Source organism: Siphateles boraxobius, unplaced genomic scaffold, assembly GCF_051911475.1.
Source record: "Siphateles boraxobius isolate OS27281-9 unplaced genomic scaffold, OSU_SipBor_1 19, whole genome shotgun sequence".
Lineage (NCBI taxonomy): Eukaryota > Metazoa > Chordata > Actinopteri > Cypriniformes > Leuciscidae > Siphateles > Siphateles boraxobius.
Window position 1 is genome coordinate 27,343,625 of NW_027508799.1, and position 18,096 is coordinate 27,361,720.

Here is an 18,096-nt window from a genome sequence, read left to right on the forward strand (position 1 = left end):
TTGAGATTACTTTTTTCAAGTAACGAGTAAAGTAACGCATTACTTTTATATTTACAACCAAAATACCTGAGTTCGTTTTTCAAATAAGTAACAGAAGTGTCTTTGTTTTTCCATGTATTGACACCTCTCCTGTCCTTGAGAGAAATCAGGAGAAAGTACAGAGGTGTGGTGCGCTATGTGAACATGATGATTATTGTACTAAATATGAGAATGCATTTACTCATCTCATGTGCACAAAAACAGATTCTGTTAAACTCAGAATATTACGCAAAATCTGCAATAATGAAATATGTTAAATAAACTTTTTGTATTAACCAATGTCTTTGCTGCTGACATTCTTCTGCAACCCAGAGTGACATCACAACTGAAAGGTTTGTTTGAGCTTTACCCATATTGTACCAGCGTGAATTTACATTTCCTTCAGCCGAAAGCTTATTCATTTCACTTTTGGTGTAAAAGGGCATTTACATTTGCCAGAAATATAACTTATAACTTATTATAGAGGTGGACAGTAACAAAGTTTACTACTGTTCTTAAGTAGGCCTACACTCTTTGAGTATCTGTACTTTACTTGAGCATTATTTTTTCTGGAAACTTTTTACTTTAACTTCACTTGAAAGACAAATATCGTACTTTTAACTCCACTACATTTCTGTCAAGGTCCTTATGTAGAAAGTTGTAACGTCAGTCAGGAGATGATTTTGGTTGCAGGGGTTGCATTGTGGTTGGAAATGAAAGTTGGGTTGGCGTCAGATTAACGTCAATCTGATGTTGGATTCTGCCATCAACCTGATTTTCATTTTCAACATTGGGTTTGGTTTTCTAAATGCAATGCAAATTTTTTTCATTGATTTGGAGCACACTAGCTTATAGATAACACAACAGTAAGGCTAACATATTCATACTAAAAGCCAAAAAAACTTTAAATAGGGCACTATTTGAGGGAACAGCCATTGGGTGTCCGAAACCATTGTGGACGTTATTGAGTGCAGTTATTCAATCTCACATTCAATCCCAATACTGGAACTGTGTTCTAGAAATAAATTTGATATTGATATGAAGATAGGTAGGCAGGCAGATTCAGAGGCATACGGTTCTGTAAGTATTACATACAACAAATGCAACAATAATAAAACAATGCATTGACATTTACTTTTTACTTTTGATACTTAAGTACTTTTAAAAACGAGAACTGAACTTTTACTTAAGTAAAAATCGGTCTTTACAACTTTTACTTGTAACGGAGTAATATTTGACCAGTACTATCTGTACTTTCACTCAAGGAAGTTGTGTAGTTTGTCCACCTCTGCTTATAAACAAAAAAGCAAGCAAAGCCCAGGTGAGAAAAAGTAATGCAAAAGTAATGTAATGCTTTACTTTTCATAAAAACTGTTTTGAGGAAGTAATGCAATAATTGTAATGAATTACTTTTAAAAGTAACTTTTCCTAACAATGTACAAAACGTGATTTTAGTCTAAAATTATTTTTTTAAATGTATTTGAAAGTAGAAAAAACAAAGTAGAAAGTATAATAGGCTTATAATTTACATGGAGAAGTTGTAAAAGTAAAAAGTATCTTATAACAATGGGTATTCCCAGAATTCCCTGCATGAACAATCACATTTGTTGCACATGTTTCTTATTTTTGTAAACATTGAGCATCTTAACAAATGAAGATTTTTTGTTTTTACGTTGTTCATGTTTATAGCATTATTTTAGAGCCATGTGCAAAGTATAGATTTGTCATAAATCTTCTTTTAATTATTTTAAGTACATCTGTCAATTTCCCCCAGTTGTGATGAAAGCCAGGACAAAGCAGGGACAAAATAAATTACGCTTCCCAATGCCTCTCAATAATTCACTTTCACATAATCTTTCACGATATGGAAATAATACTGACAGTTTCTTGATGCATACTGCTTGACTTTCAGTTGACTCTCCGTTCGAACTTAAACTCTCTGCCCTTTTGCACACAGAAGTTCCTCTGTGCTCCTTTCTCTTTCAAACTTAAATCCCAGTAACCTAATAAAGTCAAAACCCCATTAGGAGAACACATGCCGCCATAGGCAGCGATATGAGCCGCAGTCACCTGCCTGTGACACAGTTTCAGCTGAAACAGCGTTAGAGAGGAAAATGTTATCCATCATGTCTGAATTAATGGAAAGAGTCTACTGAGAGAGCGACAATGCCACTTAATGTGAGAAATGTCATCGCTAATCTGAAATCTGGCTCTGTTAGGCCTCCTAATGGAAATGAACACAAACTCATTGAATATGGGATTTGAGTTCTCCATCTTCTATCTCTATTTTCCTGATAAAACGTCTGTTGATTGACAATAGACTGCAAATTTTTCATTTCAGGGAATCAAACTGAGCCAAATCAAGTGTAAATCCAGGTACAAGCGGCGACATCGGGGACAACAAACATGCAAGCATCGGGAAGATGGCAAGTAGAGATGACATTAACAATGCAGCAGATGACAGATAACTTTGAAAAGAAACTCAGCCTATTGAACTGTTGTTTACCCTTTTGAATTTGACTCATTGTGATTCCCGCCTGGTTCTGTCTGGTTTTCTCTGCCGTTCCCCGGTTATTTTATTGTTGTGTCCTCTTTTTGTCCTCAGTTCTAAGCTAGTAAATGGCGCCTTCATGGTGGACGGCAAGAGTTTGTGTGTACTGATATGTGCGAACAGGCACATGAAAATGACTAGTGAAAAGTGAAAGTGAAAAGAACCAGAAGAAGGACAAAAGAAACCCACTGACTCACAGACCATAAATACACAATCACACACATACACACACTTCCTCCATGAAGTCTCAGAAAAGTCTCTTTCATTTAGCAGACTGGCAACAAGGCCAAGGACGATCCTGCTGTTATAGGACCGTTTCAACACACAGATAAAGACTTTAGACCACAAAACAAACCATTTCTGTTTGGTCATTTCTTTAAAAAAAGAAAATTCTCAGAAAAAAATGTGCAATTGAAAGAATATTTACTTGACACAAACTGTCTCAATGCCAGAAACAGTGTTGGGCTTATGGATATTCAGAAAAGAATTCGTGTTTTGCACTGCCCACATTTTCTCCTGGATATGTTTTAAGCCTGTGTGTGTGTGTGTGTGTGTGTGTGTGTGTGTGTGTGTGTGTGTGTGTGTGTGTGTGTGTGTGTGTGTGTGTGTGTGTGTGTGTGTGTGTGTGTGTGTGTGTGTGTGTGTGTGTGTGTGTGTGTGTGTGTGTGTGTGTGTGTGCGTGTGCGTGTGACTGACAGTGTATGGTGTTGTGGTGCCGAGTGTGTGGTATTACTCAGCATGCGTGGGCATTCGTCCTTCAGTGTTATACATGAGCAGCCCGTGTGTTGGAAGTCCTCTCAGCAGGATACAATAGAGCGTACCTTTATTTCAGTCTGGTAGATCACACCACGAGCTCCATTATTGTGAGTGCTCTCATTGAGTTTGTTTATCGTGTTGACATTTCAGTGCTGGGAAAATATGATTTTCATTGATGACCCTTGCTAATTCCACATGTTTTCAAATATTTAGATGGATAGAGAGGATATTGGCCTTTAAACTCATACATGAGAGTGTTTGTGTGTGTGTGACAGAGAGAAAGGGAGTATGTTCTGGCCAGGACTGCCTCCCACATTAGATCCAGGGATTACACAAGCAGTTAAGTGGGTGGCATGTAAAAACAACGAGGGGGCCGTTGTTCGACTCCAAAACTAGAATCCCACACATTATAGACACATGTGTACTCAAACGGCATGAGCTTCGATTGGCACAGACAACAGCTGTTGGTAAAGTTTTGTCTGTGGTAACCATGTAAATAAAGATTTCCTAAACAAGCAGTATCAAACACTTTTATGACTAGTTTGTGGCTTCATGAAAAATGTCTGAAATAATTGTGACAAATGAAAAGTTCATTGCATTTAGTTATGTTTTATATCTTGGTTCTTTGAGACCCCAAAATAAGTAATGCTATGTATTTTTCATAAGGAATATTTAACAATAATCACGTTATTAAGTTTGCAATTAAAAATTTGTGTTGAAAACGAGGAATATTCATCAACCTGAATACTTGCATTAGCAACGCCAAGGTCATTGGTTAAGATGTATGCTTTGAATGTAATGTAATAGCTTTGAATAAAAGCAAAAGTACATGTTCGTCTGAAAAGTTACAGCCTTGTAATGAATTGAAAGCCTTGAGTCCTTTATTTGGAGAAAGTGGAGGTGCGATACTTATGTGGGAGGCACTAATTCAGCTATACTGATATCGCTCCAGTTCTGCACTCGCTGCGCTCGAGTTCAGTCAGCACAGCCTTTCAACTCCAACTTTCAGCGCGAACCACGCACTTGACTGACCTCAACGCGACCAAGTGGACAACAAGATTCGATGACTTATTGCGATCTGAAAAAGAATGGATCTGCGTGTTAAACTGAAATAAAAGATGCGTTCTGATCTGTCAGGCTATAGTTAACGGCGATGCGCAGCGGCAGGTGATGTGGATGCTGACGCGTCGTGGCTCAACTGGTCTCCAAGTGGCGCTTAGCACCTCTGGAAGAACTTTTGCGCGATGGGCTTTCAGTAGGAGTCGGAACCATGGAGTTAAGGGACTATCTAAGAAGTCTTGATGACATATTCCCTATTAGTTTCCTTTTAGCTCTTCATTGTTTATTTAACACAACTGTGCACATTAACAAATGTGTGGTTTTAAAGTGCAAACCGAGTATTGCTTATTGCAGTACGTTTTAAAACTTTTATTGGACATTTAGTGCCAAGACTTGCCCTTATCTAGTTAATCCGGATCCCGTTGGCTCGCATGGGACTGAGGCACTCATCGCGGTGCCTGCTCCTGCGGAGAAAGATGGCGGATGCGGAGAGCTCGGAGGTAAGTCAAAGATTCCTTAAGTTATGCATAATACACCAATGCTCGTCCAAACATTCATATGCACACTTGTAAATCGCATGTGATTAATTCTAGTCGCTCATATGTGTGCTTAAGTGCATGATCGCGTAAAATGACGCGCTGGTTTGGAGGTCATACAAATTCATGCCGGTGATGTGTGACTATGCAGGCTAAAGAACAGCGAGAACCAGACCAGAAAGCAGAACAGAACACGTCCAATTCCCTCGTCCTGAAATAATAGCGATCACACACCACACCAAATTCTACATATAGAGGTTTATAGGCTATCAAAATGTATTCTGCGCGTAGGTTGCTTAAAGATTAAGCGGATCTAAGGCAAGATGCCTTTTAGAAACTCGAACACAATAAATAAGCCTAAATTTGTAACTATACGATAGTAAGGTAGTAGACAAGAAAGACAGTAAAGTTAGTCGTGTGCGTGCTGAATAGTAGGCTTACTAAGCTACCTACTCAATTACTCTTTTATATAGTCTATTGGGTCATCTCTACACGGCTGAGCGCTGTCCTTGGTGCTGCAGTATTTGCACCCCCCAATCCCCCCCCCCCCCCCCCCCACCGGCTAATTAGCATATTCATCTTTGCATAGGCTACCTGATTTAAACGTCGACGTTGATAATTTGTGCACTAAATGCACAAAAACGCACTGAAAATGCACAGAAAAGCAAGGTAAAAAAAAATCAAAAGGTGAAGCACATTTATGTTCCTGAGACCATTTACACGTAGCCCATAGCCTATTTTACAAAACTGTTTTGACATTATTTATCTATCACATGAAAAAATTCAATTATAAAAAAAAGCATTCACAGAAATGCTTTACGATATTCAGTTTTACTCAATGTAATATTTATTTCCGCAAATGTGTTTTTTTTCAAGGCATTTTTTTTGTATCACTTTCAATAAATAAATTAATAAATTGTACTTATAGCTCAAACCGTAGGGTATAGCAATAACAAGGTCATGGGTTTGATTCCTAAAGAGTGCATAAACTGATTAAATAGCAGAACACAGTATAAGTTGTTTTAGATAAAACGGTTTGTCAAACGCATAATTACACTCATTAAATCAAATAAGTGGTTATAGGACAGAGAGCCATTGCAGATTATTTTACTGTTGGCTTTACCAGCAGCGCCAGCAGCATCAGCAGCATATTTCCAGTGTTCCCTCATCCCAGGCCTTGCAACCTTCTCCGCTACCAAAGCCAGTGACCTCCGTCCATCATGTTCCACATCCCCCACACACACCACATGTCTCTGCACTGTCTCCCTGTCCGGGACGAGGCAAAATGGCCAAGCTACTCAACCCAGAGGAGATGACATCACGGGACTACTACTTTGACTCCTATGCCCACTTTGGAATTCATGAGGTAATCGAAGGTCCAGTTCGGATGGTTTTACCATCTAGTATGGGAGTTGGTGAAGTATGCTAGTAGTCGCCCCCCTTTTTGGCAATCGAGTGCAAAATGACATACCCATAATAAAATGGTTGTTGCTAAGGAGTCCTTCTGACTACACACAAAACCAAGGTATCATTTAAAAGCTAACACTTGACAGTTTACTGTGAAATACTCAGAAGTGCTCTAGCAATTACTAATAGAGAGATAAAGCAGCTCAAAAACAATGCACAATTTTTTTTAATGTAAAATTCGGGATCACCAGTGATCCCTGCGGCTCAAGGGGCTAAGATGAAAATGTTATCTTGTTCACTATCAAGGACAGAAAGTTGTTTCTGTTAAAGAACTTTTATCACGTGCAGCTGATGATAAGAACATACTTAAATTTGTCACTGAAACCCTTTTCTAACCTCACTGAAGAAGAAGTGAGAGAACACCTTTGATACCGGGACATTTAGAGTATGAGGGTCAAATTGGATCTGTCTGCAGATAAAAGAACAGTTCTTGATAACACACAGAAAAAGAAGGACAAGAGTAAGATGGAGAAAGAGAGAAAGAAAAGGAAAGAGAATTGGAGCGGGGGGAGGGGGTGCTTGGGAAGATGTGTATCAGTTAATCCCACCAGGCTAAATGGAGACCTGTCTCTATAAAAAGAATCCTGGAGACACTGCGCTTTGTGTCCTATATATTTTCCTCCATAGCACAGTCCAAGAGAAATGGTCCAGAAAAGAGGGATAAAAGTCATCAGTCAAATATGTGCAGCAATATAGCGATCAAATGTTTGGGGTCAGTAAGATCAAATAAAATGATTACAGCAAGGATTGTCAAAGTAAAGACAAATTATAATGTTATAAAATTGTATTTAAATGCAGTTCTTTTTAACTTTCTATTTGGTAACACTTTATTTTGATGGTCCCTTTTAGACATTCTGTTGACTATAAGTAACGTTGCACCTACATGTCAACTAACTCTCATTAGAGTATAAGATTGTCTGCTTAACATTTGCTACCACATTATTTTGATGGTCCCCCGAAAGACATTCTACTGACTATAAGTAAATTTGCAAATACATCAACTTATTCTACTAACGCAAACCCCTTATTCTACTACCCCTACCCCTAACAGTTTACTAATACTCTAATGAAAGTTAGTTGACATGTATGTGCAACGTTACTTATAGTCAACAGAATGTCTAAAGGGGACCATCAAAATAATATATATATATATATATATATGTTACCATTTATAACTTCTTCTTTTTTCGCTCACAATAGGAAATGCTAAAGGATGAGGTGAGGACCCTGACTTATAGGAACTCCATGTACCACAACAAACACATCTTTAAGGATAAGATTGTTCTAGATGTGGGCAGCGGAACCGGAATCCTCTCCATGTTTGCTGCCAAGGCAGGAGCCAAGCATGTGTATGGGGTGAGGACTCAATTAACTCATTTCAAGTGTGTTTACTGTCATATACAATAGGTTTGAGTTAGAGGGTAACATGCAGGCTTTACTTTACTGCAAATCTGATTTTTTTTTACACTCCCAAACTAAATCTTAACTATGTATATCTGGAGAGAAAGAGTGGGAGAGTGTGCTGATAATATCAGTAGTGTTACTGTGCTTCTGGTCTGTATTAGATAACACTCCATTGATCCACCCACTAGGTCCAGTTCTAGTCGCTTATCTTTCATATGCCACAATAAGCAAAAGAAGTTTCTGTCCAGAGCACGGATATAAGAAAGGGTTCACAGGTTTATAGAAATTTAAAATGCACATTTATGCATTTGGCAGATAACAGTAGTTATTTGTTTTATTCCTGTATGAATAAGTTTTTGAACAAATAGGTCGAATGAATGAATCATTGATTCACTCACTGAGGCAGTCACTTTTCACCACCTACTGGCAAAGCAATGTAACTAGTGACAGTGGAATGGCCAAAAACAAGCGGAGTTATAAAAACAGGATATTTCACCAAAAATATATATAACAATTACTTTAGAATTATATTCTTTTTTTTCTTTAAATACAAACCCCATTCCAATAAAACTTGAAGTTATGCATTGAAAGGGTTCCGTCTGGCTTGAGTCAGCTAGCATACCTCTAATACAGTTCTTGCTAAATATGCTAATATAATTGGGCTAATTTTCATTTTGTCTTGTAGATTGAATGCTCCAGTATATCAGAGTATTCCGAAAAAATCATCAAATCAAATCACCTGGACAATGGTAAGACATTCTGCTGCTCATTCCTGTTTGGACACAACAGGTTTTAGGTCTGATCTTCATTCTTGTGTGGAATAGAAGAGTCATACATTTTCCCCTAGGCAAGTGGAGTTCCATGACACAGGAAGTAGCATAGTCACTTCCTGTAGCTGACACTCTCCACTTATGGTGTGATGGCAGAAGTTGTTGTTTAGTTGTCCACACCAGCTCTCATTAACACTGGAGAGCAGCGGGCGGGCGAGAAGCCTGAGTCAGTGCGAGAGAGGAGTCACACACACACGCAAACACACACACGCAAACACACTCACGCAAACACACACACACACACACACACACACACACACACACACACACACACACACACACACACACACACACACACACACACAGGTATGGAAATTGGAGACCTTTTGAAAAATGGGAATAATGGAGAGGCTGAGATAAAAGAAGAGGGAGAGACAACCACAAAGAAACCCATCAATCAAATGTAACTTTATATTGGCATTCTTGTGACATTCTTATCATTCTTGTGTGTAAATCCTGGGTTCTTAACCCATTTGATTTCTGTAATGTGACATTTATTAATGAAACAAAATAAAAGTCAGGTGAGACTTGATTTTATCCATCAGGAATTGTAATATTTTAAATTTTCTTGTTATAAATATATTTATTTAGAAAAAAAATTATATATATATATATATATATATATATATATATATATATATTCAAGCTTCACTGTCTCTTCTCTATGTTTTGTGCATCTTGCAGTTATTACCATCATTAAAGGGAAGGTGGAGGAGACTGAACTGCCCGTGGATCAGGTGGACATCATCATTTCAGAGTGGATGGGCTACTGTCTTTTCTATGAGTCTATGCTCAATACTGTCATCTACGCCAGGGACAAATGGCTGGTCAGTGTGTGTTTCTCTCTGTGTGTTGGCTGTCTCAAGGCCAAGGTTATTTGACTAATTAGAATGTGAAGTATGTGTCCATGATGAAAATGATCATTTATAATGGGAATGAGTGGCTTGTCATTGGGCTGCTGATGAATGTCTATCACTGAATGACAATTTGGTCCAGAGGACAAGTGGCTTGTTAGAGATTTTTATAGAACCATTGTGTTGGTGCCAGCACACTGTTTCACCCTAGAGTTTTTTTTAAGGTGCACTGAACAGGAAGGAAAAGAAAGAATGATGTGTAGTCAACTAGAATAATAGGAATATAATCACGCAAATGCCAAGAATGCATTTTTGTAAATTTAAATGTTATATGAGGGTAGTTGACTTTAAATTTCAAGCAGTTTCAACAGTGTCTACTTTAGATTATAATTACAATCATATATATAATTATTAAACCTTTATAATTATAAAAACCTTAATACGAATATTAAACCAATATTGTTACGGTGTTTTATGACCTATTATTTATATTTCTGCTATTAATAATATTTGAACTTTTACAAAAAAATAAGTTGGACATGCATTCTTTCCTGTCATTTTTCAGAAACCTGGCGGTTTCATGTTTCCAGACAGAGCGACATTGTATGTTGTCGCTATTGAGGATCGACAATACAAAGACTTCAAAATCCACTGTGAGCACACACACACACCCACCCCCACACACACACACCCACACCCACCCCCCCACACACACACACGAGGCAACTACATGTCCTGTATTAAATAACAATTTAAACTGTATCTCTTTGGTTCCCTCACATTATTTAGCTTAAAAAATAAAAATTCCTGTTGAGCTCCATTACTCCCCCGCAGCAAAACGTTTGCTTTTTCTCCATCCCTTTCACTCCCTCCTTCATGTTTTGGATGAAAGTATGAGATTCTCCTCGACCTAACACTCATGTGATGGAATGTAATCAAATGCTGCCAGACACAGAGGAGGCAGGAGTCTATTTTAGGGCCAAACGAAGACTCCTAAACACAGCCACACAGATTTTCGACTTCTCAGACACACGCGAGTTTAAAAATGCCTTAAAATTATATTTCTCTGTGGATGCAGGGTGGGAGAATGTCTATGGTTTTGACATGACGTGCATTCGGAACGTTGCTATGATGGAGCCACTGGTGGACATAGTAGATCCTAAACAAGTCCTGACCAACTCCTGCCTTGTTAAGGTACGAGTATGTGCTCGCCTCTCAGTGTATGTATATGTGAGCAAGATCAGATTTGAATCATACTGATGGCCCGTGCGATAGGCCACTATGGAACACATGTAGCGTGAGTGTTACACAACAGAATAATTCACAGAGACGTGCCGCCTGATGACAGCGTGGTAACGTGTGTTCATCTCAACACACAAACACCAATCATTCATTTAAATTAGCAGGGCAGAAATAAGTCCTCCAGAAATATAATGCTAATAATATCATCATGTAGGTCATTTGAAGCCTTGTTTATAAATGTTTCGTTATCGCTTAATAAAAGTGTATTATCCCGTAGGAAATATTTCTTTAATACTGTAAGGTTGTTTCACCTAAACAGGAATGCGATTAAATTGACAATATAATATAATACATATAATAATTATCAAAATTAGATATTAATTCTAAATATATTAACTCTCAAAGTATCTGAGCTATGCTATGCTTATCTATATTTCCATAGCCATAGCTCTCTAGTCTTAAAGGATTAGTTCACTTTTTAAAAAACTTTTTCTGATAATTTACTCACCCCCATGTCATCCAAGATGTCCATGTCTTTCTTTCTTCAGTCGAAAAGAAATTAAGGTTTTTGATGAAAACATTCTAGGATTTTTCTCCATGGACTTCATTGGGTACCAAACGGTCCAAGGTCCAAATGACAGTTTCAGTGCAGCTTCAAATGGCTTTAAACGATACCAGACGATGCATAAGGGTCTTATCTTGCGAAACGATCGGTCATTTAAAAAATAAATAAAAAAGGAGCCTTTCTCTGTTCTGTGATGCGCGTTCGTGACTCTCCTCTTCGAACTCGTTCATCAAAATGAACAAATCTTTTTTTTCGAGTCATTTCGTTCGTTGAATCCTTTAATGTATTAAGATGACTGTATAAAGATGATACTTAAGTGAGAGAGAACTGAGATCTCATTTAAATCTCCCGAACTCTAAAACAGCAACCTATGAGCATTGGCCTTCATTTTTCATGAGCAAAAAAAAAGAACAAAGAAAAAAAGAGTTTTTGATCCGTTTGTCAGTGAAGACATATTGAATATCAAGAATGTCAAAAGAAAAGAGACAATGTAAGGGACAGCGAGAGCTAGAAAGAAAGAAAGAAAGAAAGAAAGAAAGAAAGAAAGAAAGAAAGAAAGAAAGAAAGAAAGAAAGAAAGAAAGAAAGAAAGAAAGAAAGAAAGAAAGAAAGAAAGAAAGAAAGAAAGAAAGAAAGAAAGAAAGAAAGAAAGAAAGAAAGAAAGAAAGAAAGAAAGAAAGAAAGAAAGAAAGAAAGAAAGAAAGAAAGAAAGAAAGAAAGAAAGAAAGAAAGAAAGAAAGAAAGAAAGAAAGAAAGAAAGAGTCTCTGAATCACCTGCGGGATCAAGCTCTTTGAAGAGGAGAATGATTTCGGCCTCTTTGTGAGGTTTATTAATGAAAGGCTGAATTGAACAAATGAAGGGCTCAATGCTGCCACTGATCTGTTGTTCACACAAAGAGTAAGAGGATCTTTGTTCACCGAGGCTGTTATTTGTGCCAACTTCTCTACTTATAGAGGCAGCAATAAAGCCACAGCTACACAATCTAGTCTGAAACTGGATCTGTTGTGATGATGTATGGGTTAAGGCTATATGACATAAACAAGCTTAGATCACAGATGGCAGATCATCAAAGGACTTTGTTAGTGCAAGTATGCGGGCCAATCAAAATCTCTATGTGTGAAACGGGACATATGGCTTTCAGGAGGTGGACATCTACACGGTGAAGCCGGAGGACCTGGCGTTCACCTCAGCCTTCTGCCTGCAGATTCAGAGGAATGACTATGTCCACGCTCTCATCACGTACTTCAACATTGAGTTCACCAAGTGTCACAAGAAGACGGGCTTTTCTACAGGTTCAGCCTTCACTTATTCTGTACCCAATTATCTCTTATAAATAAATCCAGTACTAACCGAGCCATTGTACATTCCCTTCCAGCCCCTGACGCTCCCAGTACTCACTGGAAGCAAACAGTGTTTTATCTGGAGGATTATTTAACGGTGCGGAGAGGAGAGGAAATCCTGGGCAGCATCACCGTCAAGCCCAACGAGAATAACCAGGTGTGTGGGGGTGGGAAATGGAGAGAAATCGAATGTTTAGAACAGTGGTTCTCAAAATTTTTGACTGAAAGACAATATTTGAAAGCCCACCCAAGATATTTCTGGTAAGCCTACTTCTGCTGTCATAACAAAGATTCTCATTTCTAAACTTATTTACATAAATCATTAGAAGCAATTAGTGCCGTTAAATCTGTTAATCGCATCTCACTTAAAAGTTTGCGTTTATGTAATATATATGTGTGTATACATTATATTTATATAATATGTATGTGTGTACGTGTCTGTGTATATACATACACACACACACACACACACACACATATATATATATGTGTGTGTATGTGTATACAGTATACACAGACATATATAGATATAATATTGGGTACACATATAATATGTAAACAAACTTTTATGTTAGATGCACTTTGACAGCACTAGTAGCAATATATTACAGCAAATAAAATAATTAAATTCCAGAATTTCTTAATTTTCAATGACTGATTGTTATCCATGGTTTACTTTTTCTTACCAGTAAATTTACATGACTTTTCTATTTTTTGTTTTAAAAATTATAGTTTTTAAAATTATATTTTACTCACAAATAGCAATTTCTACCCAATAAAATATTTTAGGACTTGACATAACTAGAAGAAAAAAAAAAAGGAAAAAAATTTCAACGACTTTTTATTAACTTCCATGACTTTCTCATGTCTAGAAATCACACTTTTAATTTCTCTCGTATAACAAATAAAAATAAATTTGAGCAGGTTTAGCTTATTTTTAGATAGCTTGGTCTTAACTTTAAATCATTTTAAGCCAGTGTGCCCTCTAGTGGTTCTTGCCCAGATTAAAAGTAGGAGGCAGATTTCAAAGAAATAAAATGACAAAATAAGAACTTGATTTCTTTCAGCGTGACTTGGACTTCACCTTCGAGCTGGATTTCAAAGGGCAGCTCTGTGATGCAGCCATCTCTCATGACTACAAGATGCGGTAAAACTTGCGTGGCATCTTGAGTCGGGGCACCGTTTCCCAGGGAGATTCGGTGGAGAGATGGACTGTGTCTCTCCTCTGCCTCTGTCTGGATAAGAGAGGCTGTCGAACCACAGGATCCTTCTGTGATGTCATCAGTGCGAGGCCAGCACTCAAGCAATAGTCACCGCGAGTCAAGTTCTTAAATGCACGTAAAGAATAGACTGTGAAAACATCACTCTGAATGTAACTGTTAACAAGTCTGAGAATGTCAAAGTTTGTGTTTATTCAACCACATAAGATAGAAAAGTGCTAATAACAGTATATGCCAATGTGAGATCGTGCAATGCCTCATAGAACAAAGGCTTCAGTTTGGATGCATAAATGAAGAGTTCCCTTTCGTAGTCACTCCGAGTTACGTCGGATGACGACGAATGGGGGTTTCGCTTAGAACACCTATCGACTTCGAGTATTACAAAACGAGCCAATGGCGATGAAATGCCATGGGTCTGCGGAATTTGCATAGCGTATCTCCGCCCCACCGCGTGGGTATAAAGGAGGACGCCGGCAACATGCAGGTATGTTTTCGCTTCGGAGCCAAGAATATTTCTTCACTCCACAATCATCTCTGACTTCGCTCTATGAGACGAGCTTCTCTCTCCGGTGTTGGTGTGACGGCGATCTGCAGCGAGCTCACAGTGCCTGCTGATCTGTGCAGTGATCTGCCAGTGTGTGTGTGTCTCCCTGTGCGCTTCAACATCGCGGAGTTTTTTTCTCCTCTCATAAAAGAGCTCGCACGCGGCACGTCTTTTTAAAGACGGCTCGCCCGTGCATTTCTGGTTGCAGCGGACTGGTATCGGACTCTGATGGGCACGAGCGCTGTCTAGTGTGTTTGGGCTTTGATCATGCTTGAACAGCGCTCGTGGATGACTCATGTTCTCTCTGGGAACGTGATCATCGCGTCATATATAGGTCGAGACTCGGTGAACTCGCAAGAGTGAGAGTCCCCTCATCCACTACCCGATCTTCGGCTGGTGGACAGGGTGACCTGAGGGTGTTGGTCTGGAACAAGGCGCCGACTCTGTGTCCACGCCCCAGCCCCCCCTCTTTAATGACGGTGCCCGCTAGCGAACTGATGATTCCACGAGTCTACCCACGGGTGGCCCGTGTGTTTTCTTTTGAAGCTACAGAGGATGATGCTGTGTCTGTAGCAGCATCACTAGGTGGGCTTGATTCTTCTGGAAATGACGACTCTTCACAGCTGCCACCCCTTGGTGTGCATACGGCTGTGCCTGAGTCTGATCCGGAGATGATGGCCATGCTTTCCCGGGACGATTGGTTTTTGGGTGAGGCCGCCGACGCGTCCACGGCATACCCCAATATCTTTCCTCCCGGACGTGCATGATGAGTTCACGGGTCCTCTCGTTGGTCTCATCCGCCTTTCCTCCCCTCAGGGGCCGCTGCCCATGGGTACACTGGGGTTCCCCCGGTTGAACGCTCTGTTGCCATGCTACTGTGTCCTCAGAGTGCTTCCCGGCGCAATCCTAAGCACCCGTCCAAGCCTGTAGTTCTTTTCGTCACAGTAATCTGTGGCGAAATCCTATAGTGCCACAGGACAGGCAGCTGCCTCACTGCATCCCATGACCGTTCTGCTGGTCTACCTGACCCAGACGCTCATGGACATGCAGGAGGGCGGGACTGACCCGAGGCTCTTCAGTGAGCTGCGCGCCGCCACTGACCTTGCTCTCCGAGCGACGAAAGTGGCCGTACGCTCTCGGAGTCAGGTGATGTTCACCAGTTTGGGGCTGACCGGTCTGATGTGCAAGATGTCGGGCGGACCCGTCTGCTCGACACCCCATCTCCCAGGTCGGCCTCTTCGGCGGTGCGGTTGAGTGCTTCTGCCCACAGTTCTCAACCGCCCGTGAGCAGATTGAGGTTATTCTGCCCGACGGCCCGCCGTCCGCTCAGATCCCTCAGTCTGCCCACCGCCGAAGGCTCCCTCCCACGGTTCCAACCCCGCCCGTCCACCCGGGCCTGGCTCTGGAAGACCGTAGGGGGATGCCTCAGCCCTCTCCAGCCCCGCACCCCGCTAAACGCCGGGTTAAGCGGCACTTTTGAGATGGGCTGCTCAGAGATGAGACTCAGTTCTTTCCAGGAGTTGGTAGCAGGGCCACTCCTTTCCCCGGTGGAGGGCTGGGGAAGAATCCTTATTCAGGAAGAACTGACTCTCTCCTCTCTGAGCATACAGAGTTCTCGGACGACACAGAGCGCCGCCCACAAGCCGTGCTCTCCTCTTCCCCCTCTGCCCCAGAGGTGGTTGACACGGCGTGCCGTCCACGGACCGTTTCGCCCCTGTCCCCCTCTGTCGCCAGACCCCTGACAGAGCAGGCCCCCGTGGAACGCTGGTCCTTCCCTGGCCTCCTCTGTCAGGGTGCGGTTATGACCTTGCCCCCACACCGGGCCGCTATGCCGCCCTCGTCTGGGCTGGTCATTTCCGCTTCGCTGCACCACCGGGGGGACGTCTGTGGTTCTTCACTCCGCTGGCACAGTTGGGAGCCTGCACTAGAGCTCCCTATCTGTTCCGCTGGGTCGTGCGAACCATCGGCTCGGCTATGCGATTCAGTTCGCACGGTCTCCTCCCGTCTTCACGGGAGTCCGCTCCACTTTCGTCGGTGGCTATGCCCCTATCATGAGAGCGGAGGTTGCTCCCTACTGGCGAAGGGTGCGATTGAGACTGTCCCTCCAGCCGAGATGAGGTCCGGGTTAACAGTCCCTACCTCATTGTCCCGGAGAAGTCTGGTGGGTTACGGCCAATCCTGGACCTATGCATCTGAACCGCTCCCTTCTCAGGCTGCCGTTCAAGATGCTCCTGGCCAAACGCATTTCTGGATGTGTGCGGCCACAGGATTGGTTTGCAGCGATCGACCTGAAGGACGCCTACTCTTATGTCTCCGTTCTCCTTCGACTCAGACCGTACCTACGTTCTGCTGTCAGGGCGCGCGCATGTCAGTACGCTGTTCTCCCATTCGGGCTAGCCCTGTCTCCTCGCGCCTTCACAAGGTTGTTGAGGCAGCCCTTGTTCCTCCATGGGAGCACGGGGTTCGCATCCTGAACTATCTCGGTGACTGGCTGTCTTAAGCTCACTCCTGAGACCAGGTTTGTGAATACAGGGACCCAGTGCTCCGGCACCTAGCTCGTCTGGGCCTTCGGGTCAACTGGGAAAGGAGTAAACTTTGCCCCGTGCAGGGGAGCTCTTTTCTCGGCATGGACTTGGTCGCCTTCTCCACTCAGCCATTAAACAAGAGTGCGGTCCCACTGAAATTGTTTCAGAGGCTCCTGGGGCATATGGCATCTGCAGCTGCGGCAACGCCGCTCGGATTGCTTCATATGAGACCGCTTCAGCTGTGGCTTCGCGATCGAGTCCCGAGGTGGGCATGGCATCATGGCACGCTCCGAGTTACAGTAACTCCGACCTGTCGTCAGACCTTCACCCCGTGGTGGAACCTCAGTTTCTACGGGCCGGTGTTCCCCTAGAACGAGTTTCCAGGCATGTTGTTGTCTCCACAGATGCCTCTTCCACGGGCTGAGGCGCCATGTGCAACGGACATGCTGCCGCGGGCTCCTGGACAGGACCCCAGCGCCTTCTGCTTGTCAATTGCCTCGAGTTGCTGGCAGTACGCCTTGCCCTGCACCGTTTCCTCACGTTGCTCAGGGGTCAACACGTACTAGTCCGTTCAGACAATACCGCGACTGTAGCGTACATCAACCGTCAGGGTGGTCTACGCTCCCGCCGTATGTCGCAACTCGCACGCCACCTCCTCTTATGGAGTCAGAAGCACCTGAGGTCCCTTCGTGCTATCTACATTCCGGGAGATCGGAACTTTGCAGCCGACGAGCTGTCACGGTTTCGGCCCATCTCCGGCGAATGGAGACTCCATCCCCAGTCGGTTCAGCTGATTTGGGACCAGTTCGGGGACGCACAGATAGATCTGTTTGCCTCTCACGACTCGACCCATTGCGCCCTGTTCTATTCCCTGACCGAGGGCTCTCTCGGCACGGATGCACTGGCGCACAGCTGGCCGCGGGGCCTACGCAAGTATGCGTTTCCCCCAGTGAGCCTTCTCGCACAGACCTTGTGCAAGATCAAGGAGGACGAGGAGCAGCTCATTCTGGTTGCGCCGTATTGGCCCACCCGGACCTGGTTCTCCGAACTAGTGCTCCTCGCGACAGCACCTCCTTGGCCAATTCCTCTGAGGAAGGATCTCCTTTCTCAGAGACGGGGCACCCTTTGGCACCCTCGACCCGATCTCTGGAGGCTCCACGTGTGGCTCCTGGACGGGACGAGGCA

At 42.3% G+C, this 18,096-nt stretch overlaps 1 protein-coding gene across 4 annotated transcripts in view; it reads left to right on the forward strand.

Annotated features, from left to right (window-relative positions):
- The first annotated feature begins 4,264 nt into the window (after window positions 1-4,264).
- prmt8b (protein arginine methyltransferase 8b) overlaps window positions 4,265-18,096 on the forward strand; it is a 45,543-nt gene continuing 31,711 nt past the window's right edge. The window contains exons 1-10 of one of the 4 annotated variants that reach the window (XM_077234692.1): window positions 4,265-4,884; window positions 6,047-6,286; window positions 7,588-7,743; window positions 8,477-8,540; window positions 9,306-9,448; window positions 10,041-10,128; window positions 10,554-10,669; window positions 12,424-12,574; window positions 12,658-12,779; window positions 13,690-14,139. In XM_077234692.1, the coding sequence (XP_077090807.1) occupies window positions 4,816-4,884; window positions 6,047-6,286; window positions 7,588-7,743; window positions 8,477-8,540; window positions 9,306-9,448; window positions 10,041-10,128; window positions 10,554-10,669; window positions 12,424-12,574; window positions 12,658-12,779; window positions 13,690-13,773 (1,233 nt within the window). In that variant the 5' untranslated portion in view covers window positions 4,265-4,815 and the 3' untranslated portion in view covers window positions 13,774-14,139. The remainder of the gene's footprint in view (window positions 4,885-6,046; window positions 6,287-7,587; window positions 7,744-8,476; window positions 8,541-9,305; window positions 9,449-10,040; window positions 10,129-10,553; window positions 10,670-12,423; window positions 12,575-12,657; window positions 12,780-13,689; window positions 14,140-18,096) is intronic. The other 3 variants (XM_077234693.1, XM_077234690.1, XM_077234691.1) reach the window with 3 other exon arrangements.